General features: G+C 34.1%; 5 protein-coding genes across 5 annotated transcripts; 2 read left to right on the forward strand and 3 right to left on the reverse strand.

Annotated features, from left to right (window-relative positions):
- Positions 1–361: 361 nt before the first annotated feature.
- On the reverse strand, positions 362–3,998 carry PAAG_12514 (hypothetical protein; the record flags this gene model as incomplete). Its single annotated transcript, XM_015847993.1, has 2 exons — positions 362–481; positions 3,927–3,998. 2 exons carry the CDS (start codon positions 3,996–3,998, stop codon positions 362–364), a joined length of 192 nt encoding a protein of 63 aa, XP_015702396.1.
- A 13,446-nt stretch (positions 3,999–17,444) lies between these two features.
- Positions 17,445–19,893, forward strand: PAAG_08198 (mRNA cap methyltransferase; the record flags this gene model as incomplete). Its single annotated transcript, XM_015846446.1, has 5 exons — positions 17,445–17,681; positions 17,779–18,049; positions 18,127–19,561; positions 19,631–19,797; positions 19,859–19,893. The coding sequence occupies 5 exons, from the start codon at positions 17,445–17,447 to the stop codon at positions 19,891–19,893; spliced, it is 2,145 nt and encodes a 714-aa protein (XP_015701110.1).
- A 551-nt stretch (positions 19,894–20,444) lies between these two features.
- PAAG_08199 (hypothetical protein) lies at positions 20,445–21,991 on the forward strand (the record flags this gene model as incomplete). Its single annotated transcript, XM_002789899.1, has 2 exons — positions 20,445–21,280; positions 21,349–21,991. 2 exons carry the CDS (start codon positions 20,445–20,447, stop codon positions 21,989–21,991), a joined length of 1,479 nt encoding a protein of 492 aa, XP_002789945.1.
- A 983-nt stretch (positions 21,992–22,974) lies between these two features.
- PAAG_08200 (mitochondrial 2-oxoglutarate/malate carrier protein) lies at positions 22,975–24,090 on the reverse strand (the record flags this gene model as incomplete). The annotated part of the gene is made up of 2 exons (XM_002789900.1): positions 22,975–23,023; positions 23,153–24,090. The coding sequence occupies 2 exons, from the start codon at positions 24,088–24,090 to the stop codon at positions 22,975–22,977; spliced, it is 987 nt and encodes a 328-aa protein (XP_002789946.1).
- Positions 24,091–24,445: 355 nt separating this feature from the next.
- On the reverse strand, positions 24,446–25,378 carry PAAG_12515 (hypothetical protein; the record flags this gene model as incomplete). The annotated part of the gene is made up of 3 exons (XM_015847994.1): positions 24,446–24,930; positions 25,074–25,080; positions 25,277–25,378. 3 exons carry the CDS (start codon positions 25,376–25,378, stop codon positions 24,446–24,448), a joined length of 594 nt encoding a protein of 197 aa, XP_015702397.1.
- Positions 25,379–27,363: the final 1,985 nt, after the last annotated feature.

The raw sequence follows: 27,363 nt of genomic DNA on the forward strand, positions 1-27,363 counted from the left end.
GATGTGGAATGCCGTAGGGTAAGAAGATGATTAGCCATATTCTCAACAAATGCCAGCCGGGGGGGGCATTCCTCGTTTGCTAGGTCAAGAATCCACTGAACTAGCAGATTCTCTTCAGCTTCAGTTAATTTAACTGAATTTGCGCGTAAATTCACCCTTGCAAGCCTGCCCTTAAGTCGATCCTGCAGAGTAGTACGAGGCACCTCATATAGGCGTGCAGCTTCATGAATTGAGGTTATTTCATGCTTTTTAATAGCATTTATCACGAGTTCAAGTCTTCTCTCTATCTCTATAGAGTTTCTAGCATCTTTACGACGAATTGGTGGCATAATTGCGCGTTGAAGCGGTTTAATTAGGAAATTTAAAATATTTTGAATTTGGAGGCCGACTCGGTGATGTGGCCGGGCTCGGGGTGAATTACATTAGTTAGTCTAGCAAGGGTTTGTTGGAGGATTCCCCGTCTACCCGAGGTCACGTGCACCTATATATATTTATTAGTTATGATCAATCTACATTCAAGTGGAATGCCAGATTTGACAGAAAAATAAGTGTCAAAAAGAAGGTAAAACTAAGAATTTGAGAATAAAGCCCTGGAGAATAGAACTTCAGAGCTCACAGATTCACTGCTTACACTTATTACAGTTCATAGAAGTTTTTTTGAAGTGTTTGAAATAGACAAGATGATTTTGAAGAAATCAAATAAGTTTAATAATATATATAAAGATTTGATTGACAAAATGTCAGAGAATATAAATGATTCTAATAACCAGATATTAAAAGTTAGTAAAGAAACTCTGATAAGATTAGAGATTGTAAAACTTCAGTAAGAAGTTAAAAGAATAAGAGCTAGCAGAAAAACACTTACTATCAATACTAGTGATAATGAAATAAGTGAAAATCTTATAAATTATTTACAGAAAAAAGATAAAATTACTATTAGAATGAAGATCTTGACTGAATTTAAAGATTAAATAAAATATATTAAGAAATTTATCATTTTGACTGATTCTGTAAACTATTCAATGTGAAAAAAAAAAGATTCTACTAATTGCTAAGCAATCTGAAATTGATGATATTCTCAATGAGAAGTAATCTATTTCTGAGAATGATATTAGTATAAATATATAATATTTTTAAACTGAAAGAAATATATGATTTTATAATTATATATAATTTATAATCTCATCTGCAGTAGATCTTATTTTATAATATTATCAAATTATTAGTTATCAGTATATATTCTATAAATAATTATAGAAAAAAATTTCTTAGAAAGATTTACAATTTATCATACTTATCTTTTTGAGAAGCTGATTAGCTTGATAGCTAAGTCAAAAAACTCAGATAAAGTATTTTTAGAATATTTGATCATCATTCAGACTGAATATACTTATTTGAAATATAAAATTGAAGATTTTATACTTTTAACTATTTGTTAACTGATATTAGTACTGAATAAACATCATTTATTAGAGATAAAATAAATTATATTGAAAAAGATATCAATATCTATAATATTGAAATAGATTTTATGAAATTATATCAAGATATTCTATTATATCTATCAGTCATTAAATAGAATACTACTGTGATAAATATAAAAAATTTCACAAATAATACTTAACATTCATAAAAAAAAGAATAAGAGTAAAAATAAAAATTTGAAAATTAAAGACAAAGATAAAGATAAGAAGTTTAAGCAAAATAGTAATAATTAAAAAAAAATAAGCTATTATTATCAAAAAACAGAATATATTAAAACTAATTATTGAATAAAATATTTAAAAAAATACTCTACAAATCATAAAGAGAAGAATAAAAATAAAAATAAAAATATAAAAAAGAATAAAAATAAGAATATTAATAATACTATTTTAGTTCATAGTATTATGAAGTAAGTATTATATATTAAAAAGATAGTATATTTCAGTGATAAAATGATAAAAAATATCTGAGTTCTAGACTTTAGATTAAAAGCTCAAATTATATCTTTGAAGAATATTATTAAAATTACATCTCAAAGAATGAATTTTATATTGAAGATAATGAATGAATCTACAGTCTCAGTAGCAAATGTAGAGAAAGTATGCATCTCAACTGAGAAATTAAATATTCAATTGAATAATATTCATTATATCTTAAAGCTAGAAATTAATTTAATAAGCTTTAGCAAACCTATATATAAAAATTATATTTTCAAACAATTGATATATAATAATAATTATTCAATTTTAATAATATCTTCTAACAGAATAATAAATTTTACAGTATATTTAAATAAAAAAAATATTTATATTATAGAAAAATTATCAATATTAATAGATTTAATTTATTTTGCAATGTTAAATAGTAATTTTGAACTTACATATATCTTACAATTAAATAATAAATCTTTAATAAAGCTGCTCAAGAGCAATATTAAGATTTTAAATTATATAATATCACAGTAATATCAAAAGCTGAATCATTTAAACTCAATAAATATATCAAGAATGATTGTAAATTTTAGACTAGAAATGTAATTAATAGATTAAAGAACTTTATTATTCTGTAAGATATGTATGTAAATAAAAATCATTTATCTGTTTTTTGTTATAATAATCATAGTTGTTAAACTAATAATAAGATTTTTTGTGAATTTACAGATGAGAGTAAAATATTATATGATAAAAATAATTTACTTACTGAAAAAGACGTAAGAAATTAAATAAGAATTACAGATAATATCATCTGCTTTAGATGAATTATTTTAATTATTATAAAAGCAGAGACTGTGATGGTATAGAACAGGCTTTATAGTCTTCTCAATAGTATAAAACTGAGGCAACAGTAATTGCAATTATATAAATATGATAATCATAAATTGTCTAGGTATTAGCATAGCAATCAACCCCACAATTACCCTATATATGAATAATATGTAAATATAACAATCATATAACAACTGTGCTAAAGAAAGAACTATATAGTATTCACTTAGATAGCTTATCTAGTTGATAATTAAATACTTGTTCATCTGCATCTAAATTGAAGCTGTGATATAATACTAAGATTAATAACTTTCTTACTCTTTTTAAAGTAGATTTTTTAGATAAAAAACCTTTAAAAATCTTTATTAACTTTTGTTTTAAATCTTTGAGAATACTGTTAAGATGTTAGAAGTAGTTAAAGAGTCTAACTATTTATGAAGATCAGACTAAGATATAATAACTTTGACTGAAAGAAATATGAGACCAAGAAATCTTATATTAAAGGAATAATTTATTGTGTCAATTGAAGAGAATTCAGATCAAATATATCAAGAGATTACTGATCTCATGAATAAAGTAAAAGATATTTTAGAAAGAATTAAAGTAGAATAAAATAAGAAGAGAAAGCAAATGAGTAAACTTAATCAGCAAGTAAACAGCTTGATAGAGGAATAAAATTCCTTACAGCAGACTATAAACTTTTTAACCTTTCAAATCAGACTGATGAACACTTAATAAATATAATAATTAATCAAATTTGATAACTCTAAGTACCTTACTAATGAAAAAGAATTGATATTTAAAAACTGACTTTCTCAAATAAAATACAAGCTAGTTATCTATATAGATCACTTTCTAACTAAGAAAAGCTATATTATCTATATTGAAAACTGAACTGAGAAAGAAGTTGCCAGATAATTAGCTTTAAAAATAAAGAAATATTATTCTAAGAAGTTTAAAATAGTTAAAAAAGTATTTAAATACCTACAAAAAATATATAAGAATGTTAATAAAATTGAGAATGCAAAGATAGAATACTGACAACTGATAATGAAAAATAAAGATAACTATCATATATTTATAACTAAGTTCTTATATCTGATAGATGAAGCTCAAGTCTATAAGAAAGATTATAAAGTAGATTTTCTTTATAAAATCTTCTTTAATCTTCAATACATGATTATAGCTATCTGCATCAATTGCAATATTTTTCATGAAGTTCAAAACATCTGCACCTGAACTGCTCATTATTTTAAAAGCATATTTAGTTAAAACAACTGATAACTACTCAGCTGTAAAGAGACTCTGATGATCTAAATCAACTGTAAAGAAACTCTAATAATCTAAATCAGCTATAAATAAACTTTAATTATATTAATATAAATAACTGAGAATAAATTAAAGAATAAAGATTAAAAAAAAAATATAAAATGCTTTAATTGTTAAAGCAAATATCATATAGTATAATATTACTAACACAAGTAAAAAATAGAATTGAAGAAAGTAAATATTAAACTTGCTATTATTGAGTCAGAAAAAAATTAAGTCTGAAAGAAGTCTTTTTCTTAGATAAAATAGTTGCATTAGAAACTTTGAATATAAATCAGTTAATGAGCAGAAATTTTTTTATTGTATATATCAAAGTAGCTTTTAATGAATATACTTTTTCTATAAAAGCACTAGTAGATTTTAAAGCAAATTGCTATATTTTTATTAATACAAGTTTTGTACACAGATATATCAAAGCCTTAGAGACAAATTTCAAGAAGCTGAAGAAGAATTATTAGATTATAAAATTTAATGATCAGAGAGAAACTTCAATCACAGAAGTCATCTCATTATATTTATGAGTAAATAGATAAATATTTCTCAATATAGTGATACTAATAATAGATTTAAGAAGTACTAATATAATTCTAAAATAATTTTAAATAATAAAGCAAGAGATTTAACTAGATATGAAAAATTAATATTTAGTATAATCAAATGCATAAATATCTGCAAATAACATATTAGAAGAAAATAATATAATAATTTTAAAAAAGATTCTAAAAAGATTAATAATAAAATCAGAGTATTAATAAGATGCAGATTGTCACAACAGACTTATTAATAAGAAATTTAATTAAAAGGTCACAGAAAAGCTTATAAGAGCTCAATGAAGAAATGAATCAAACAAGCAGTAAAAAATAACATTCATTGAGAGAGTGATCTTTTATCATTATAAAAGAAGCAAGAAGTCAGAAGTTTTTATTTCAAGTCTCTGTGAAATAGATAAAATCATTAAGAAGAAGAAGATTATTTTTTATGCAAAAATGAAAAATAAAGAGATAGTTAATGAACAGCTGTCAGAGAACTATAAGAAATTTTATAATATTTTTTCAAAGATAGTTTCTAATTAATTATAATTTTTTTAAAAGAAATTGAATTATAAGATTGAGCTTATAAAGAGAGCAGATATAAATAAAGCTATCAGCCATATATTATTATACTAAATAAGTTTGAAAGAGCTTGAGACAGTCAAATAGTATTTTGAGGCTAATATAAAGAAGAGTTTTATTTTATTAGCGGTTTTCTTCTTTGTATTTTCAATTCTTATAACTCATATAACAGGCAAGCTGAGATTCTGTATAAATTACTATCAACTTAATATGATCTTGAAGAAAGATTGATATGTGATTTCACTAGTTAATGAGCTTATACAGCAGTTAAATAAAGTCAAATTTTTTATTAAATTGAATATTTATCAAGGTTTTTATTAAATATATATGTACTCTGAGACTGAGAATTTAATAGTCTTTAGAATATATTATAAAATTTATAAATATAAGATTATACTCTTTGATCTAAGCAATAACTCAATAATCTTTTAGCACTTTGTGAATACTATCTTCTTTGACTATTTGAATTTGTTCATGATTGCTTTCATAAATGACCTACTGATCTATAGTAAAATCTTAAAAAAATATAAAAAGCATATTAAGAAAATGTTAATTAGATTGCAAGAAGCTGAACTACAGATAAGCATCTCAAAATATAAGTTTCATATTCAACAGATAAAATATTTAGATTTTATTTATCACTAATCAAGAGATCAAAGTGAACTTAGAAAAAATTACAGTGATATTATGATAAGCAGTATCTAGTACAATCAAAAAAGTTTAATTTTTTTGAGATTCTGTAACTTCTATCAGTATTTTATCAAAAAATATAACTGAATTGTGAGATTACTGTTTAAGCTCATTTAAAAGAATCAGTCTTTCAAGTAAAATGAAATCTATTAGTATATCTTTGATCAAATGAAAAGAGCTCTATTTGAAGTCTTAGTAATCTGTTATTACAATTCAAATCAAGAAACACAGGTGAATATAAATATATTAAATAATGCTATAGCTGATATGCTATCTCAGCTGTGTGAGAACAAATAGTAATATTTTATTATCTTCTACTCAGCTTCTATAAGTGAAGTAGAGAGAAACTATGAAATTTATGATAATAAGATACTAGCAATTATAATAGCATTAATAGAATAACAAGTTAAGCTGAAAGACCTTTAAAGAATAAAAAGATTCAAGATTCTGACTAATCATTGAGCTTTTAAGTACTTCATAATAATTAATAGTCTCAATATCTGACAAGCACAATGAGTAGAGTTCTTCTCTCAATTCTACTTTCTAATTCAATATCAACTCAAGTGTCAGAATACACTAGCAGATATACTGAGTCAGTCAGAAATTTATAAAGATAGTAAGAATACTCAGATATAATTATTTCTCAAGTCATAAAGATTGAATCTCAAGATCATCAAGAAATTCATTGAGATTAAAGCTCTAAATATAGATAAGTATATTTTTGATGAAGTCAAGACAAGAAACAGAGAGATAAAATCACTAAAGTCATGATGAAAAAAAGTATAATGAGAAGAACAGTACTAAAAATTAACAGATGAACTTTCGTGTTTTGAAGAGTATTTAATAATATTAATTGAGAAAGATTCTATTTTCTGAGTATATCTTTTAAATGAGATTCATAAATAATTATCAATAGTGTATTCTGAAAAGAGAAAGTTATACTTACTAGTGAAGATAAGATATTACTGAAATAACTAAATTAAAAATATTAACCAGTATATAAAAAATTATTTGATGTACTGATGAATGAAGATCTTCTATAATAAAAATTCAGAGCTGCTAAAGTCACTATTAATCTCAAACAGAGTTTGATAACATATCTTTATAAACTTCATAAATAATTCTATGACAAAAAGAAACTGATATAATATTGATAATTGTTTATTGACTAAGAAGAAGTCTATATCTATTCTCATTATAAGAAAGGCAAATATCAAAAAGCTGACAAGACTATTCTTGAAGCACTACTATGAGTATTATAAAGTATCAGATTTAATCATATCAGACTATAAATCACAATTCATCTCAGACTTTTGAAGTGAGTTTATCAGGTGATTGAAAGTTAAACTGAAGCTATCATCAACTCATCATGCATAAACAGATGATCAAACTAAGATTATTAATCAATATCTAACAATCAAGCTTTGTTCATACATAAACTACTATCAAAACAACTAAGATGAGTGATTGTTAATAATGAATCATATGATTAAAGCTCTTATAAATAAATCAACTAAGATAATATTTTTTCAAACTTCTTACAGATATGAATTTTAAATATTCTTTGATTGAAAATAATTATCAAGAATACTATCTAGAGAAAAGAAGTTCAAATAAAAGGATGCTTAGCAGTATATCATTTAAATGAAAAAAATCCAAAAGCAGGTAGCTGATAATATAAAAAAGATGCAAGAGATTATGAAATCACAGATCAACAAACACTGTCAGAAATCAAACTTTGAGATAAAAAATAAAGTCTTTCTATCATTCAAGAACTATAGAATTCAATACTTTAGCAGAAAGCTTATAGAGTAAAATCAGAGTCTCTTTAAGATAATTAAAAGAGTTGACAATAGTTATAGACTAAGACTACTAAATAATATAAAAATCTAATTAATATTCTCCTCTGATAAACTATGAAAAGCTGTGAATAACTCTCTACTGAGACAACTAAATAAGATATCAGAACTGGTCAAGATACAAAATAAAAATGAGTGAGAAGTTGAGAATATTCTAGCAAGCTGAGTTTCTTATAAAAAGTTTCAATATCAGATAATATAACTAGAATTTGATGATGATTCAATATAATATTTAGTATAAAATTTAAAAGAATCTCTGCATCTGATTCAATAGTTTTATACTATAAATTCAATGAAAGTAGAGTTCTCAAAGTAATTGAGTAAATGATTGAAGGCTTGAGAAAAAAATGACTATCTAGCAGATAAAAGTAAATGATAATCTACTAGCATAAGAGCATGTCTAAACTTCAAAAAAGAATAATATAATGATGTAGAATGAGCTCTGTAGTCTTCTTAACAGTAGAAGACTGAAATAAACAGTAATTATAATTATATAAATATAGTAATCACAAACTACTTAAACATTGACATAGTAACCAACCTTATAATTATCTCATATATAAATAACATGTAAATGTAGCAATTACATGATAACTGCACTAAGAAAAGAACTATATAAACAAAGTCCTCTATAAACTCATCTTTTAGAAATTATATTAGTATTCACTCAGATAATTTATGTAATTGGTAATTAAATATCTATTTATCTGTATTTAGATTAAAGCTATGATAAAAATTATATTAATATTTATAAACTTTATTAATATAATTAAAATAATATTTTAATAATTTATAGAGGTTCTGTACTGAAATAATAAAGAGTTTAAAAAGTAATAATTTAAAGATATTTTATAAGAATAGAGAAATAGCATATGAAGTGACTATCTTAGATATATCTTAATCAAATAACTCTATTGAATATGTGAACTGATTACTAGTGAATGAGATAAGAAGTTTACTATTTGATAGTGAGCTTGTCAAAGAGCTTTGAGATGAAGTAATGCAGACAGCTATAATATTAATAAATATATCTTCTATATCAATAAAGATTTTTAACTGTAAAGATAATAGTTCATTAATATCTTTTGAGATTTGAACAGAGATTTAACTATCAGTTTATTGAATTTGCAGATGAAAATATAAGATTTATAAAAAGAATCTAAAAGTAATAAATAAGTTTACAAATAGAATAGATAATAAGAAATAACAATTAATGAGTTATCAAAAACTGTATCAATATTATATATAAGATTTAAAAGAATGTAAATATTAAAGATTACTAAAAATATTATTTTTGATGAAGATTTTATCAAAGAATCTATATTTATGAATATTGTAAATGAAGCTATTGAGATGATAAAAGAAGATATCAAACTGTTAAAAAAATTAAATATTGTCAACTCTCTGAATAATTAGTATCATTATCTGTTAGAATGACTAGTAAAAGATAAATCAAAAATTTTAAAGATGTTCATTAATGATGATCTGAAGAATATTATTAATTCAGTCTATCTGCTTAATAAAATAAAGTTAGTCAAAGATAATAAATCTAAGATATCTGTCAGTGATATTAATTCTATCTTAAATATATTTACAGATTGCTCAAATAGTCTAACAGAGATGAAAAAAAGTTTAAATTAAAATCACTGACTTGAGATAATGAGAAAAGAAGTCAAGATATTCAAGAATAAAAAAATATATATTATTATTGAGAAGATGTTTGAGATAAATAATTTAATAAATAAATAAATATTGATTATAAGTTGAATAATAGAGATGAAATAATCTATTTTAGAACTCATTCAGTGATTAGAGAGTTTCTACAGTAGTAAAGTATTCAGTATTTTAAATATTATACTGTAATTATCTCAGAGTCTACAAGCTGCTTTCTATTCACTATATCAACTATCAAAGATTAAAAATCAAAGTTGATTGACTATATATTAGTATATTTAAATAATATACTATCATAAAATAAAATAATTTATATACAGTTATTATGATATTGTAAAACAGAATTATATCTAATCTTCTTGACAGCATAATCATCACAGGCTGAGGCGATCAATAATCATACAGGCTGAGATGATCAGTCATTATATGAGCTAAGATAATCAGTAAACAACAATTGCCTAGGTAACAGCAAACAACCTCACAATTATCCTGTGTATGAATAATACATAAATGTAGTAATCACATGGCAATGACATTAGAGAAAAAGAGCTATATAAACAGAGCTTTTCTTGAACTTATTTTTTAGAAATCATTTTAATATTCACTTAGATAGCTTATTTAATTAACAATTGAATACTAGTTCACCTGTGTCTAGCTGAAGCTGTGACATAATACTAAGATCATCTACTTTTCTTGCCCTTTTTAAAGTAAGTTTTTAGATAAAAAATCTCTAAAAATTCTTATCTACTTTTGTTGTTAGACCTCTGAAAAAACTACTAAAATGTCAGAAGTAGTTAAAGAATCTGACAGTCTATAAAGATCAGACTAAGATATGATAACCTTGACTGAAAAGAATATGAGATCAAAAAATCTCATATTCAAGGAATAATTTCTTGAGGCAATTAAAGAAGACTTAGAGTGAGTATATTAAGAAATTGGTGATGTTATGAATGAAGTAAGAGATATTCTAGAAAGGGTTAAACCAGAATGAGATGAGCAGAGAAAGCAAGTGAGTGAACTTGATCAGCAAGTAAATAGTCTGATAGAGAAATGAAATATTTTACAGCAGACAGTGAACTCTTTAATCTCTTAAATCAGACTAATAAACAATCAACAGACATAATAATTAGTCAAACTTGATAACTTTAAGTATCTCATCAATGAGAAAGAACTAATATATGAAAACTAGCTCTTCTGAATAAAATGCAAGCTAGCTATCAACACTGACCACTTTCCAACTGAAGAAATCTATATTACTTATATTGAAAACCAAACTAATGATGAAGCTGCTAGATACTTAGTCTCAAAAATAAAGAAAGATCATTCTGAGAAGTTTGAAACAGCTGAGAAAGTGTTCAAGTATCTACAAAAGATATATGAGAATATTAATAAACTTGAAAATATAAAGACAGAATATTAACATCTAATAATGAGAAATGAAGATGACTATCATATATTTATGATCAAATTCTTGCACTTGACTGGTGAAGCTCAGGTTCATAATAAAGATTATAAAGTAGACTTTCTTTATAAGATTTTCTTTAATCTTCAACTTATAATTGCAGCAATTTACATCAATTGCAGTACCTTTCAAGAGGTTTAAAATATATACACCTAGGCTGCTTACTATCTTAAGAGTATATCAAATCATCATAAGTGAAGACTGTCTAGCTGTAAAGAAACTTTAATGATCAGAAACAGCTATGAAGAAATATTTATATCTCAGAACTGTGAATCAACTTCAACTATGCTAGCACAAACAACTGAAAATAGAATAAAGAATGAGAATTAAAAGAAGAATATAAAATACTTCAATTATTAAAGTAAAAATTATATAACTTGAAATTGCTCACACAAGTAAGAAACAGAACTAAAGAAAGTGAGTACTGAGACCGCTATCATCAAGTCAGAAAAAGATTAAATCTGAAAAAAGCCTTCTTCTCAGATAAAATAGTTGCACTAGAAACTTTAAATATAAATCAGTTAATAGATGAAAATCCTTTTACTATATATATCAAAGTAGCTTTTAATAAATATACTATTTCTACAAAAGTACTAGTGAATTTTAGTGCAAACTGCTATATTTTTATTAATATAAACTTTGCATACAAATGTATCAAAGCCTTAAGAATAAATTCTAAAAAGCTGATAAAAGACTATCAGATCATGAAATTCAATGAATAAAGAGGAAATCTAATCACAGAAATTATTTTCTTGCATCTGTGAATAAATAACTGAAGATTTCTTAACATATTAATACTAATAATGAATTTGAGAAGTACTGATATGATTCTAAAATGATTCTGACTGGTAAAGCAGAAAATATGACTAGATATAAAGAATTAATATCTAGTTTGATTAACTATACAGACAATTGAGAATGAGATATCAGAAGAATATAATATAATAATCTCAAGAAAAATTTTGAAAAGATCAATAGTAAGATCAGATTATTAACAAGATATAGACTGCTGTGATAGATTTATCAATAAAGAATTCAAGCAAAAAGTTGCTAAAAGGTCTATAAAGACTCAATGAAAAAATGAATCAGATAAACAACAAAAAATGATATTTATTAAGAATGTGATCTTTCATTATCATGAAAAAAGCAAGAAGTCAGAGATCTTTATTTCAAGCTTTTATGAGATAGATAGGATAATTGAGGGAAAAAAAAATTATTATTGATGCAGAATTGAAGAATGAATAGATGATTAATGAACAGCTATCAGCAGACTATCAGAAATTTTATAATATTTTCTCAAAGACTGCCTCTGATCAATTATCACTCTTCTGAAAAAATGTGAACTATAAGATTAAGATTGGAAAAGAAGCTAATTTAAATAAAGCTATTGATCATGCATTACTATACAGAATGAGCTTGAAGAAACTTGAGACTATCAAGCAGTATTTTGAGACTAATCTAGAGAAAGATTTTATCTCATCTATGACTTCTTCATTTGCTTTTTCAATTTTTATAACTCATACTGCAGGTAAACTAAGGGTCTGTATAAACTATTACCAGCTTAATACAATCTTAAAAAAGGATTAATACTCAATTCTACTAGTTGATGAGCTTATAGAGTGGTTAAATAAAGTCAAGTTCTTTATCAAATTGAATATTCATCAAGGCTTTCACTGAATATGTATGCACTTTGAGACTGAAGATCTGACTACCTTTAGAACATGTTATAAGACCTACAAGTATAAGGTCATGCTCTTTGACCTAAGCAATAGCTCAGCAATTTTTCAATACTTTATGAATATTATCTTTTTTGACTACTTGAATCAGTTTATGACTGCTTTTGTAAATAATCTACTTATCTACAGTAAAACTTTAAAAGAATACAAGAAGCATATCAAGAAAGTGTTGACTAAATTATGAAAAGCTGAACTACAAATAAGTATCTCAAAATATGAGTTTCATATCCAACAGATAAAGTATTTAGATTTTATTATCACTGATCAAGGAATTAAAATAAATTCAAAAAAGATTACAGTGATATCAATATGAGCAGTATCTAGTATAGTCAAAGGAGTTCAATCCTTCTTGAGATTCTATAACTTCTATAGGTATTTTATTAAGAATTACAGTTAAATTATAAAATCACTATTTAAACTCATTTGAAAGAATTAATCTTTTGAGTAGAATGAGACCTCCTAGTGCACTTTTAATCAAATAAAGAGAGCTCTATCTGAAGCCCCTGTACTCTATCATTATATCTTAAATTGAGAGACTCAGATGAAGATTGATGTCTCAGATGATGCTATAGCTGATGCTCTATCTCCATTGTGTAAGAATAAGCAGTGGCATTCAGTTGTCTTCTATTCTGCTTTAATGAATGAAGCAGAGAGAAACTATGAGATTCATAACAAGAAGATGCTAACAATTGAGAAAGCACTAGCAGAATGACATGCTGAGCTGAAAGGTCTTTAGAGAACAGAGAGATTTAAGATCTTAACTGATCATAAAACTCTTGAGTACTTTATGATAACTAAAAATCTCAATGCTAGACAAGCACAATTAGCAGAGTTCTTCTATTAATTCTACTTTCTAATTCAGTATTAGTTGAGGTGTCAAAATATACTAATAGACACATTGAGTTAATCAGAGGTTCAGAAAGATAGCGAAAGTACTCAGATATAACTATTCCTCAAGCCAGAAAGGTTGAACCCAAAGATCATCAAGGAATCTATTGAGATCAAGACTTTAAATATAGATATATATATTTTTAATAAAATCAAGACAAGAAACAAAGAAGCAAAATTACTGAGATCAGAATTTGAGAAAGTACAATAAAGAGAATAACACTGAGAGCTGATAGACGAATTTTTATATTTTGAAGAATATTTAATGATATCAATTAAATAAAATTCTACTCTTTAAGTGTATTTTTTAAAAGAGATTTATGAGCAGTCATCTATAATACATCCTGGGAAGAAAAAGCTACACTTGCTAGTGAAAGCAAGATACTACTGAAATGACTAAATCAAAGATATTAATCAGTATGTGAACAATTGTCTAGTGTGCTGAAGAATAAAGATCTCTCAGAATAAAACTTCAGAACTGCTGAAGTTACTATCAATCTCCAGCAGAGTCTGATAGCATATCTCAATGAACTTCATGAATGACTCTATGATGAAAAGAGATCATGATGCAATATTAATAATTATCTGTTGACTAAGTAAGAAGTCTATATCTATTTCTATCATAAGGAAGACAGATATGAAAGAGCTAGTAAAACTGTTCTTAAAATGCTACTATGAATATTATGAAGTATCAGATTCAATTATATTAGACTGTGAGTCACAATTTATCTTAGACTTCTGAAGTAAGTTCATCAGATAATTGAGAGTTAAGCTGAAGCTTTCATCAGCTTATCATATATAAACAGATAGTCAGATTGAGGTTATGAATCAATATCTGGCAATCGAGCTCTATTTATATGTAAATTACTATCAGAACAACTAGAATGAGTAGCTGTCAATGATGAACTACACAACTGAAGCTCTGATGAATGAATCAACTAGAATGACACTCTTTCTAACAGCTTATGAATATGAATTTCAAATGTTCTTTGATTGAAAGTCACTGCTTAAGATACTACTTAGAAAAAAGAAGCTTAAATAAGAAGAAGCTAGGTAGCATATCATTCAAATAAAGGAAATCTGAAAGCTAGCAGTAGATAATATGAAAAAAATATAAGAAATCATAAAATTACAGATCAACAAATACTGCCATTGTTAGGCTCAGCGTCCGACCGAGCCCGACCGAAGGCCGGTGCCCGGTTAGACTCGACGTCGGATTAAGCGCGGCGCCCGATTAGGCCTAATCCATATCACGTGACCACACGACCATGCAGGTGGTTATAATCCACGCAGGCCCCCAGCACCCCCTTTCATCCCATCAAGCTTAGTATTTCGTTATATAGCAGTTAGCAACGCAGAGAGTCTTTCTTCTTATGCAGCTCGCATTCGCTCCCTAACAGCCATGAGTCAAACTTTGAAATATAAAATAAAACCTTTTTGTCACTAAAGAACTATAGAATTCAACACCTCAGCAGAAAACTTACAGAGTAAAATAAAGGTCTCTTTGAGATTATTGAGAGAGTAGATAATAGTTACAGACTAAAACTATCAAACAACATAAAAATTTATCTAATATTCTCTTCTGATAAGCTATGAAAAACTGTAAATAATCCTCTACCAGAATAGCTAAATGAGATATCAGAATCAGTTAACATACAAGAAGAAAATAAGTGAGAAGTTAAGAACATTTTAGCAAGTTGTATCTTTTATAAAAAGTTTCAATATTAGATAAAATAGCTAGAATTTAATGAAGATTCAATATGATATTCAGCATAAAATTTAAAAAGATCACTACATCTAATATAACAATTTCATACTGAAAATTCAACAAAAGCAGAGCTCTCAAAATGATTAAGTAAATGACTATAGGCTTGAAAAAGAATAACTATCTAGCAGATGAAGAAGATGATAATCTATCAACATGAGAGTATGCTTAGACTTCAAGAGAGGGTAATATGATAATGTAGAACAGAATTACATTCAATCTTCTTAACAGCATAATCACTACAGGCTGAGATGATTAGTCATTATACAGGTTAAGATGATTAGTAAATAATAATTGTCTAGGCAATAGCAAATAACCTCAAAATTACTTTGTATATGAATAACACATAAATGTGACAATCACATGGTAACAGCACTAAAGAAAAAGAGCTATATAAACAGAACCTTCTCTGAACTCATCTTTTAGAAATTATTTTAGTATTTACTTAGATAGATTATATAGTTGGTAATTGAATATTAGTTCACTTACATCTAGCTGAAGCTATGACAGTTATCTACAGATATTAAATATGAAAGAAGAGAACTAATTGACCTTTTTAGATAGAATTTATATAACATGAAACAAGCTGTAAGAATCTGATATTTTATAGTGATATAGTATCTTATATTACTAAAATTTAAAATTTTAAAAGTTAATAAAGAATTTTTATTTTATTTTATTTATAAAATCTATTTAACATTGCATATTGATGATTAGAAAATTATAGATCTCAAAGAAATGAACTTAGACTAAGTGTTAATTGAGATACAGAAGAAATTTAAAATAAAAAATGTTAAAAAAAACAAGCTTTATCTTGAAATAAAAATTAAATATAGATTAAATAATGATATAATAATCTTATAAATTTACTATATTAAAGAGATTTTTAAAGATTTTAAGATAAATAAAATTAACTCTACTGACACATTTATAACAGTAAGCATATGACTTGAATTTGTCTTTGAGAGAAATATTAAATTAAAAGATGAGTTTATAACTATAAGATATTATCAGAGACTTAGATTACTTTAATATATTATATTAAGCATAAAATCAGATTTAGTATTTACTATGAATTATTTATCAAAGTTCAACTTATATCTGAATAAAAACTACTGAATAACTATGAAGTATATTCTTCACTATATAAAGAAGACAAAAGCTTTAAGAATAGTTTATAAAAATAAGAAAAATAATAAAAATCTATATTTAATAATTTATTATAATTCAAATTAAATAGATATATACTTTTAATATAAATTAATATTTGATTATATTATCATAATTAATAAATTTTTAATTTCATGATATTCATAATATTAAATATCAACTACAAAATCAATAATAGAAACAGAATATATTACTGTTAGTAAAATTGCATGTAAGTTTATTTAATTGAATGATATACTGCAAGATGTAAATCTGATGAAAGAAAAGTCAAAGATCTGCATAATATTGCATATGAATAATAAAGATATCATTGATCTGACAAAAAGAGAGTTCTTGACAAAGAGATTTTATTATATAAAGATTCATTATCATATACTTTGCAACTTAATTGAGAAGGAAGATGAATCTTTCACATGTAGATTTTACAGTGAGTAAAGCAGATGAATTTATGAAGTCTCTATCAAAGTCAGCTTACAATGAATTTGTGGAGATAATAGGATTGATGAAGGTCTAGTCTCATTGATGAGGATGATTGATTTTTACATTGTTATGCAGCCTCTAAGAAGATGTAAAGAGAATACAGATTAGAGAAGTAATTGTGTGTTTTCTTTGTGCAAAATTACCATACAGATGCATAATAGAGCTTTTCCTAATAGGGAAACTAGCATCTGATTTCTGTATTTAATTTTATTGTGGATTTGAGGGGATTCAGCAGCTAGGGGATAGGTGGCAAGAGCTCAGGCTCACCATGGCATGAGGGGGTGTTGGAGGATTCCCCGGCTACCCGAGGTCACGTGCACCTATATATATATTTATTAGTTGTGGCTAGCTCGCTTAGAGTCCCACAATGCAACAAGGTTGATAACGGTCCTCTTAAGAGGGTTTACGATATGCTTATCTAAGCAACCTCCATCTAAACACGTGATCATGTTCAAGTTTGATGTCTGCGTCTTTTGAACGTTCAACTGCTCTCAGTATCGAATCAGACAAACCATGATTATATAGAGGCATGGCTGCGCACACTCCTGTGGACAGGAGATCGGCGTCTATGACGATGTATGATCCGGCGCGAGACACATATACCGTCTCTGATGATGCGCCCCCACTCGACAGCGTGGAAGATCGCCACAAAGTTCACGGACTAGACCAAGATGAGCAGCGGAACGATGGAGTCTTGCAGTCTCCAGGATCTGCTCCCTCCCATAATGAAAAGAACAAGAGGAGCCCTATAAATGAGTCTTTTAAGGTAAGATATGGCTCAGTTTATGAGGTTAATTACGTCGCATTATTACTTAAACGCGGCATTTTAATCCATGCATCGGCCCCTTTTGATTTGGGTCTAGTTATTTCTTCCCCTAGCTCTAGGGCGCGGTGGGACTGATCCGGACCTTGGCTTGGTTTGTTTGCGGTCTCCATTATTCCTCCACTCATCAACGCCACAGGAACCTATACGCGGTAGCCTCTCCAAACCCGAAAGAAGCTTTTCTTCGCCTAGCAATAATAACATTAACCCTCTTGAGCACACCCATCCAACAGCAGCAGCAGCATCCGGCAAACTGATCCCTTCCCCCCCTTCCTCAGTATTAATGGGGTCTTCCCCGGTAATAGCAAACGGTGAATATTTAAATACCTTGACCCACTGGGGATATGCGGGAAATAGTAACTCTCTAATGGTTTCCGCTGTCCAACAGATGAACTGCCAATTAACGAGCAACGACCTTCACAAAGCCCGAAGACCTCTCCTAACCAGTTAACCAATAATGGGCATTCCAATGCCCCTGAAGGGCGCCCAAAAGGCAAAGCTTCCATCAACGAGAAAAAACGAAAGCTTTCCGAGAACGAGCCACAAAGCGACAAAACAGAACCCGCTCCGGAACAACGGCCATTATCCAAGCGTAAACGGCAGGAGGAGCGTTTGCAAAAGAATAGAAAACGCGGCAAGACTCCGCCATCAGCATATTCGCGTCGAGACCGCTCTCCCACACCTCCCCCCCGTCGTTCTCCGTCTCCGATACGTCGTTCGGCTTCTCCAGATGCCGTCCCAAGACCAAGAAAACGACCTGGTGGCGCTGCTCGGATTGGCTCTGCGAATCTCGAAGCACTGAGGCGGAGACAAGAGGAACGAGAACGACAGAGAGAAGAGGAAGCTAAGCTGGCTTTGAAGGATCGAGGTGTTCATGATGTCGTTCGGCAACATTACAACGCGGTGCCGGAAAGAGGCAGGGAATGGCGGAAGACTGATAGCCGAATAAAGGGACTTCGAAGCTTCAACAATTGGATTAAGAGTACCGTTATCCAGAAGTTTTCACCTGATGAGGATTTCTTGTCACGAACAAGCGGGAAGAACTGGGCTGACGCAGAGCCGGCAGAAGAAAAGAAATTGCTCGTCATTGATATAGGATGCGGGAAGGGAGGAGATTTGGGTAAGTGGCAGCAGGCACCGCAACCGGTGGACCTCTACGTGGGCTTGGATCCTGCAGAGGTTTCCATTGAACAGGCTCGCGAGAGATACATTAGTATGAAAAGTGGGAAGGGCAGGATAGGTCGCAGAGGCCACCCTCTCTTCCATGCAGAATTCTATCCCAAGGATTGTTTCGGGGAGTGGGTAGGCGATATCCCTATCGTACAGCGGGTTGGGATTGACGGCAGCGTTGGACCCGGTGGATCCATGATGGCGGCCCGCTGGGGAGGCGGCGGATTTGACATTGTTGTGTCGATGTTTAGCATGCACTATGCCTTTGAGAGCGAAGGGAAGGCTAGACAGATGCTGCACAATGTGGCCGGGCTGCTAAAGAAAGGCGGCCGCTTCATCGGTGTCGGGCCGAATTCTGACATTCTTAGTACGAAGGTGGTGGAGTTCCACGAGAAGAAGAAACAGCAGGAGGCTGCTACTGCCGCCGCTGCGGCTAAACTTGATGAAGGCGGGGAGCGTGAGGACGGCGAAGTGGAAGAAACACCGATGACGGTGCCTGAGTGGGGAAATAACATTTACCGCGTTCGTTTTCCGGGAGAGACGCCTGAAGATGGCATTTTTCGTCCTGCGTTTGGCTGGAAATATAGCTACTTTATGGAAGAGGCTGTGGAGGAAGTTCCGGAATATGTCGTGCCCTGGGAAGCTTTTAGAGCGTGAGTAGGGTGGATCTTTAGAATGAGTGAGACTGTATCTTTTTGGCTAACATGTTAATTCCTTTCCAGTTTGACGCAGGATTACAATCTGGAACTCCAGTATCGCAAGCCATTCCTGGATATTTGGAAGGAGGAAAAGGACGATCCCATTTTAGGGCCGCTCAGTGAGCGAATGGGAGTTCGGGCGCGAGGCGGTGGGCTCCTTCTCGTCACCGATGAGGAGTTGGAGGCTGCAAGTATGTTACCTCTTTCGTTTGTCCTGTTTGAAACTCCATGATGCTGACCGGGCTGCTCTAGGTTTTTACCATGCCTTTTGCTTCTACAAGGTCTAAAGCTCCAATAACTTTACCAGACACTTTTGCTTCGTATTCTTTTCTGGTTCTTGCTGTATATCAACTGTTTATACGCTTCGCTTCCCTGCTCTTAGCGTTTTGCCGAAGCTATGATCCACGGTTTTATCACTCGCTCAGGCGGTCTAGAGTTCTATTTAGCAGTGTTGTACTCTGTACTTAACACAGCTGCAATCCACATTCAAATGTTTTAGTAACAAACATTTGACACGTGTAGTCAGTTAGAATGGGGCTTAAACGATCTTTCTATGAATTTACGCATATAAATCTTCTAAATTCTTAGTGGCATGAAGTTGTAGAAGGGATCCCCATCCATATAAAATATCGACTTTTAAGGTCCCCTCAAAAGCTGGCCCTTGGAGCTCAAGGGTTTCTACGTCACGTGAACAGTAAAGAAGAGCCGGCTTCCAGAAATAGTTTAGTGCCATCACGTCGCGTCTTCGCTGCGCTGTAAGATATCCCCGTATCTCTCTTTTGCTCCTCAGTAACTCAGCATATCTTCTACAAAGTACAGCGCCATTTATACGGAGGCCATGGCGTCCCCAGCAATCACCCACCGCACCATCCGCATCAGAGATCATTACGATGACCCTCAACAATCCAGATCCAACAGACCATCCCGGCGCTCTAATGTCCAGGGGCGCCGCAGCGACCAACCCAGCCAGCGTATCCTTCAAATGCCCCCCTACCAACCCCAGGTTGCCCCGTTTAATGCCGCTGCAACGCACAAACTGGGCATGTTGCCCAATTTCGAACGACTGACGTCGCTGCGCAAGCGCCTGTCTGAGGCAGCCAGTGTATTGACGGATTGTGCGGGGATGATTAATGACCGACTTGTGGATGCTAAAGTGAGGGAGGTGAAGGCGAAGGCAGCGTTGCAGAAGAAGAGGAAGGGTGGTGGGGATGAGGAGGTTGGAGTATATGAGAGTAGGGAGTCTGATGGGGGAGGTGAAGCGGATGGGGAACAGGAGGAAAGAGAAAATAAGAAGATTGCGTTGATGGAGGAGCAGGTGAAGAGGTTGACCGGGCAGTTGGAAGAGCAGATGCGCAAGATTGTTGATGCGGAGGTGAGGACGGCGGAACTGACGGATGGGTTGAATCGGTTGCATCAGGAGGCACAGAAGGCTATGGCGGCGGCGCCAGATGCACGACAGGCGAAGCGGAGGAGGACGAGGCAGAGAGCTGGGCAGGAGAGTGGGGATGAGAGTGGGGATGTGGATGGGGATGGGGATGAGGGTGAGGGTGAGGATGAGAGTGAGTTTGCTGCTGATGGAAGAGCTGGGAGGCTGGACGGCGGTGCGTGTAAGGTACTGCGGAAAGAGCTGAAGGAGAAGAAAGACCAATGGAAGGATATGTCGTTGACGGATCGGTATGCTTCCTGAACCATTTTTGGATTCCTACCAGGATATGTTTATTCATATACTAATTTCACCCCAGCTACACCAAAAACAACAGCTACATCGAATTCTTCCGCGTGGTGCACGAAACACAGCATCCTGGCGACGAAATACCTCCACTCCCCCACCCGTCGACCTGGTTCGCAGACAAAGAACATCCACAACAACGCAACCACCACCAGCAAACTACAGCTGCAGAGGAAGACGCAGAGTCCTCTGATGACCTAGCCGTTCGTGGCGAACGCGTCTCCCTCCGCTGCCCTATTACGCTGCTTCCCTTCTCAGAACCAGTGAAGAGCAAGAAATGCCCGCATAGTTTTGAGCGACGCGCGATCGTCGCGATGCTAGAGCGGAGCAAGGAGCGGGTTACTGTTCCTAACCCGAATCGACCGGGCGCGGGGCGTCGTGTTAATTGCGTAAACTGTCCTGTGTGTACGGTGCAGATTACGCAGTTTGATCTGGAGGGTGATATTGTGGCGGCTAGAAGGATTAGGAGGGCAGAGGAGAGGAAAAGAAGGGAGGAGGACGATGAGGAGGATGGGGAGGATGAGGACGACGACGACGACGGCGTTGTCATGAATCAGGCAAGGGAGCGGGGGAATACGAGGGTTAAGTTAGTGAGGGCGGAGACGAGGGAGCCTAGCAGGGTGCCTGATACGCAGATGGATGATGTGGATGATTGATTGGTTATCTTCTTTATTCATTTTCACTCCGCCTTCTCACCTTGCGATGGGAGTTTGATTGTTCTCATTCTTCCCTTGACATCTAATGTAATCTCGAATGAAAAAACTCATACCCTTTTCTGCCTAATATTGACTGTCATCTCCGTTGTTGCCAAGCTCAACCCCTTCCCCTTCGATAAACATTTGTACAATACTTAGGTTTGTATATGTTTATATATATATATATATTATATTTTATATATCTTTCATTTCATTTCTACCCACAGCCGATCATAGAACTGTATATACTATCTCAACTAGCCCCTAAATTCGAAGGTAAAAATGAAAAAGAAAAATATTAACCACCCCCTACCTCTTACCCTGCACAGATCTGAACAAGAAGAATTATGTGTTGGCATTCGCGTGTTTGCGTGAGTGGGAATCATGAAACATGCAAGAAGCAGAGAAAAAAGGATATGATAAAAAGAAATGAAAACGAAGAAGAAAAAGCGGAATTGAATTTCCACTATATTTTCCGTGGTACGGGAAGCAGTATAGAGGCTATGAATAGAATCTATCATGGGGGATATCGTGAATATGTTGGGATACACGGGGTTTGGGGGGTGAAGGAAAGAAAATAAGAAGACAATAGAAGCCGGGGAAGTAAACAAAGAACAATCCATGAATCTCTTGCCATGCGGTCAAAGCGCCCTGCGGGACGAGAGACATAAACAACGTTTTTTTTTATGTGTGTGTGTGTGTTCTCAATCTTTTTTTTTTTTTTTTTTTTTTTTCCAAATTTGACGGTTTTCTTATAGGTATTTTCTTATATTATTCGCTTTTTAACTATTTCCTTTCTTTTCCTTTTTAGGTGATGGGGCATGATGAGCCGTTGGGCGGGTGTGGGGTTCTCATTAACGCGGAGTGCGTGCCGGGTAAGAGGACGAGGGGAAGTTTGCAATAATAATGCTCCTCTTTTTTTTTTTTTTTTTTTTGGATCTCTTTTACCGAGTAATTAGGTTGAGACAATCGAGGACGATAAGCGTAACCATCCTGCAATCAACAAATGGTTCGTTAGCGCGATTAAATAACTAACTAGCAGAGTGGGGCGGGGATTTTGTTCGAAAAGCAAAAAGGGTAAGGAAAAAGCAACAAAGTGTAGGAAATGGGGGTTGAACTCACGCGTGGGGTGCAATCCGAACGTAATACGTCCCAAACCCACGATAGAATCTCAACCACCCCTCATCTTTGATGACCTTTCTGGTGCAGTCCAGCATACCACGATACGGCAACTGTCCCGTCTTCGGATCCTTCTGCTGCTTCTGCAGGCGAGTTTTTACAAAGTCGAAGGGCAGGGACATGAAACTTGCAAAGAATCCCGCGATAGCGGAAGCCGCGAAAGTTCTATTCTGCGCAGACAGGTTCGTGTGTGCTTCTAGTTGAGACTTGGATTCAGCGAAGAAAGTCAGCTGACCGAAATTCAGCGCCATGGCGCGCACGACGGTTGGTAACGCGCCGGCCCAGAGGGCTGCGATTCCCTCTGACTTTGAAATACGGGATAGCGCATCGATAACGGAGCGGTAGTTTGCTCTGGCTTCTTTGGGCTTGAGGCCGTCGGATTGCATGCGGATTAAAGCTAGATCTGCGGGATTGCCGATCATGGCTGCTAGTCCGCCAGCCGCGAGGCCTGCAGCTGCGCGTTCTGCGAAGGTGACTTTCTTCCCCGCTGCATCGGCGCGGGACTTTAGAGCAGTGGAGAACGTGTCGAAGAGACCTAGGCGGGCTGTTGTGTAGACGGCTTGTCGAAGGAGGCCGGCAGAGAGACCGGTGTAGAGATCTAGGACTTTCCCGGAGGCGATGATTTGCTTTGCGATGCCTATGGCGGAGGGGCGGGGACCTGTTCGGGCGCCTTCGCCGGCTAGTTGGAGGCGGACCTTCACCATGTCGATAGGCTGGATGACGGCGGTTGCGGTCATGCCGGATATACCCCCGTTGATGAAGGGGAGGAGGGGGCGAATGTAATGGTTGTGGAAGATGGAAGAGGAATTCTCCGAATTGGATTCGACTGAAGATTTGGGGGAATCATTGGTGGCCTTGGCCGGTGTGGATGAGGCAGCCATGGCGGGAGGTAGGATTTGGGCTATTTGAAAGAGAGGAGGGATGGGAGAAACGAGTCCACAACGACGTGCACGATTTCCTCGAGCTCCTGCTGCAGATGTAGAAGCAGTCAGCGCTATGCGTATGCTTTTAGTAGTACTCCGTATGCCTGGGTATATTTGTCTGATGCTCCGCGATAGACCTTGGATCACGTGGTGATCTCCAGTATCTATTCGGAGGGGAATAGCACAGTTTCCCCATTCCCTTCCCCTCCCCGCTCTCCCCCCCTTTCCCCGCGGGCCACTGACCACAGCATTGCAGATGGAGCACAACAGGAGAGAGAGAATGAGCAGATGGATTGCCGAACAACAAGGCAACTCACGGTAGGTAGATGGAAACAGTCGGGAGAAGAATCTCCGCAAACCGAGCAAGCAGGAGAAGAGAAGAGAGGGGGCAGTTGCGGAGAGGTAAAGCGGGGGTGAGATCGCGTGAGACCGCGTGAGAGAGATAGTGGCGGGTGTTGAGATGGGGGGCAGATGTGAGGATAATCTGGGTTGAGATGGTAGAGGAGGGAGAGGGAGTCGGGGTGGGAGGAAGGGGTGAGACCGAGTAATGGGATGGAGGATGAGGATGAGGTTGAGGTTGAGGTTGAGGTTCGGGTTGAGGTTTGAGGTTGATTAGAGAAGATGCAGTCGATTGATTATTAACCGGGTTGAGGCGGTAGCGAACGCGGGGATTGCGGAAGAGAGTCACTCCAAGGTACCTGCAGGTAGATTTGACATCATGGCTCAGCAAGGGCTCAGCAAGGGGCACGGCTAGGGCACGGCATCTATTACCAGGGTTCTGAACGCAGCCTATTTTCCCTGGATACCCAGGGTATATTCGGTTATGTATCCGGGTATGACGATATGTTCTCTAGCTAATCACATCCTACATTTACTGGTCTCAAGCTATGGTTAAGAAAAGGGGGGTGTTTATGTGGATGTACAAGATACCTCAGATATACCTGAGAGCTACCTGCACCAAGGAATGCGGGGTAAGAAGGTTAGCTCATTGGCTTCTTGATGTGTTTATGTACTTCCTATTTAATTCGTTCCCTGATTATTTCGACTGTTGCGATATCTCCATCTTTCTTATTTCTCAATCTCTATTTTCTATTGGATTTCTACCGCACAGCACCATTCTCTTCTGTCTATGTTATCGTCTCACCTTCGATGTCAGCGCCCTTGAAAGGCTTAAACCAGCTAACGAACTCTTAACCGACCCCGATCTCAGCCCCGCAAATTCAGCCCCATCTGCGGAGCTCTTCATCCTCTCTCTCCCCCTTCATCACACCACATCTCACTCTCTGTCATCTCCACACTGTTATTCATTCATTAATTATTATTACTATTCCCTTCAGCAATTCACGACATTACTTAATATCGGGTTCATAACAACACTTGTCTGGTGGCCTTTATCTAGAAAGTCACACCACAAGCCCGCAGTTAGATCAATGACACAGTAGATCTATCACCATCGTTCTATAACCGCTTCCATCGATAACTACAATTTTTTTCAAAAAAAAAAAAAAAAAAAAAAAAAAAGTTCAAAGGACCTGCAAATGAACATCCTTAGATATCCGAAGGCAGCTCCATGTCTCCGAACCTACATACCTTTTCCCCTCAGAACGGCACTCCGGCACTCAGGCATTCCATGTCTCCGTCCGGCCCCGCTGATGGATGGATCTTACCACAGATCCCGCCCTTAGCTCTCACGTTCTCATCCCTATCCCCACCAGCTGGAATTCAACTCCCGAGCCATCTCCGCAAATTGACCGCGTGTTTGCCAACAGCTATACTTTACTATATTATAAGAATCTGATCTTCCGCTGGTCTTTGTCTGCGTTTGCCGGCAGTGTTGTAGTAGTTACCGGGGCCAACGGGACCTTGAATGGCCATTGTTTATATTGCTATGCAAGCAGGCTGGCAGGAAGCTTGGGAGGAGAAAAAATGGATAAATATTCCAGCTTGAGTGCTTCCATCCACAGTGGACAACATGCACGGGGAGTATCGTGTCAACCCTTGTTGACAGTAAATCAAATGGTCATGTCGTCTCTATTTCTATTTCTGTTCCTATGTTCCTGAAGACCTTTTCTCTTCCCTTTCTTTTTCTTCGCCTTTCTCGACAGCATATCTAGCTGGATGAGTTCTGCGATAGAATTGCAGCCGTCTGCAGCCATGGTAGGATCTATTATTACTCTTGTAGATTGGTTTCTAATGATGAAACATAATCGTGAAGCCAATTTTTCACGGAATTTCTCTCGTATCATGATACAGAGTCTATTTCTTTCCAGAAGACCATTATCTTTCTGTCTTATTTCTTTCCTCGTTGTCCTCGCGATGTTGTGATTATTTCCCCTCTCGTTTTCCTTCCTTTGACTTCTACTTCGGCATTTCCTTCGGCTTTCCATGATAGTTAGTTACCCTTTTTCGTTTTCTCTCTCTTGCTGGTTGACTGGATGGTGTGGTCGTCGTTTCGTTCCACCCCACCACATCCGAACAGTAGAACCAATTTTCATACATCAAGCAACGCAAGACCAGACTCGACGGATCGGGTGAGAATGGAACAATACAGATATCCCTCATCTAGGGGAATTTATTCCTCGCTTATTCCACTATCATTTGTCATGGCCGACCTCCAATGTTGACAGTGCAGAATTGCAGAATTGCAGAGATGCCTTGCACCAATCAAAGACCCCATTCGTCTTATCTTCCCCTATTGAACGAGAGCAGCAGATGGTAAATATGACCGTCGTACGCGACTGTTACTTAGAGCCAGCAACAGTAAGTTTCTGGGTTTTATGGTCAGTATTGTTCCAGGCATAGGAATATGAGGGTTTTGCTCCGTCCCTCACTCCATTGTAGTATGGGGTATGCTCAGAGAAGAGAAAAAGGAACAAGCGAATGAAATAATACCTGATTAGAAATTACGGAGTGATTCTCGGATGAAATGGCTGGATTCCTCCATTCCTCTTTCTGGGTTAGAGGACTAGATCAGCCACGCAGGCGGCCTTGATTTGATCCGGCTTTGTCATGTTCTTTACAATCCGCGAGAGACTAATAAGCAGATGGGTTTCGATGTTAGGATCAGGTTTTGTTGCTTTCAACCTGCCTCCCTGCTTTGCACTGAGTGCACATGAAGAAGCAGAAGCCACGACTAAAACGACTCTCCAACTCACATCCAATGGGCAGCAAAGTTCCTGCTCGCCAGTCGGAAGACACTCTTCTGCGCCCGGATCTCTACCTGTACGTGTA

Source organism: Paracoccidioides lutzii (assembly GCF_000150705.2).
Source record: "Paracoccidioides lutzii Pb01 unplaced genomic scaffold supercont2.30, whole genome shotgun sequence".
Lineage (NCBI taxonomy): Eukaryota > Fungi > Ascomycota > Eurotiomycetes > Onygenales > Ajellomycetaceae > Paracoccidioides > Paracoccidioides lutzii.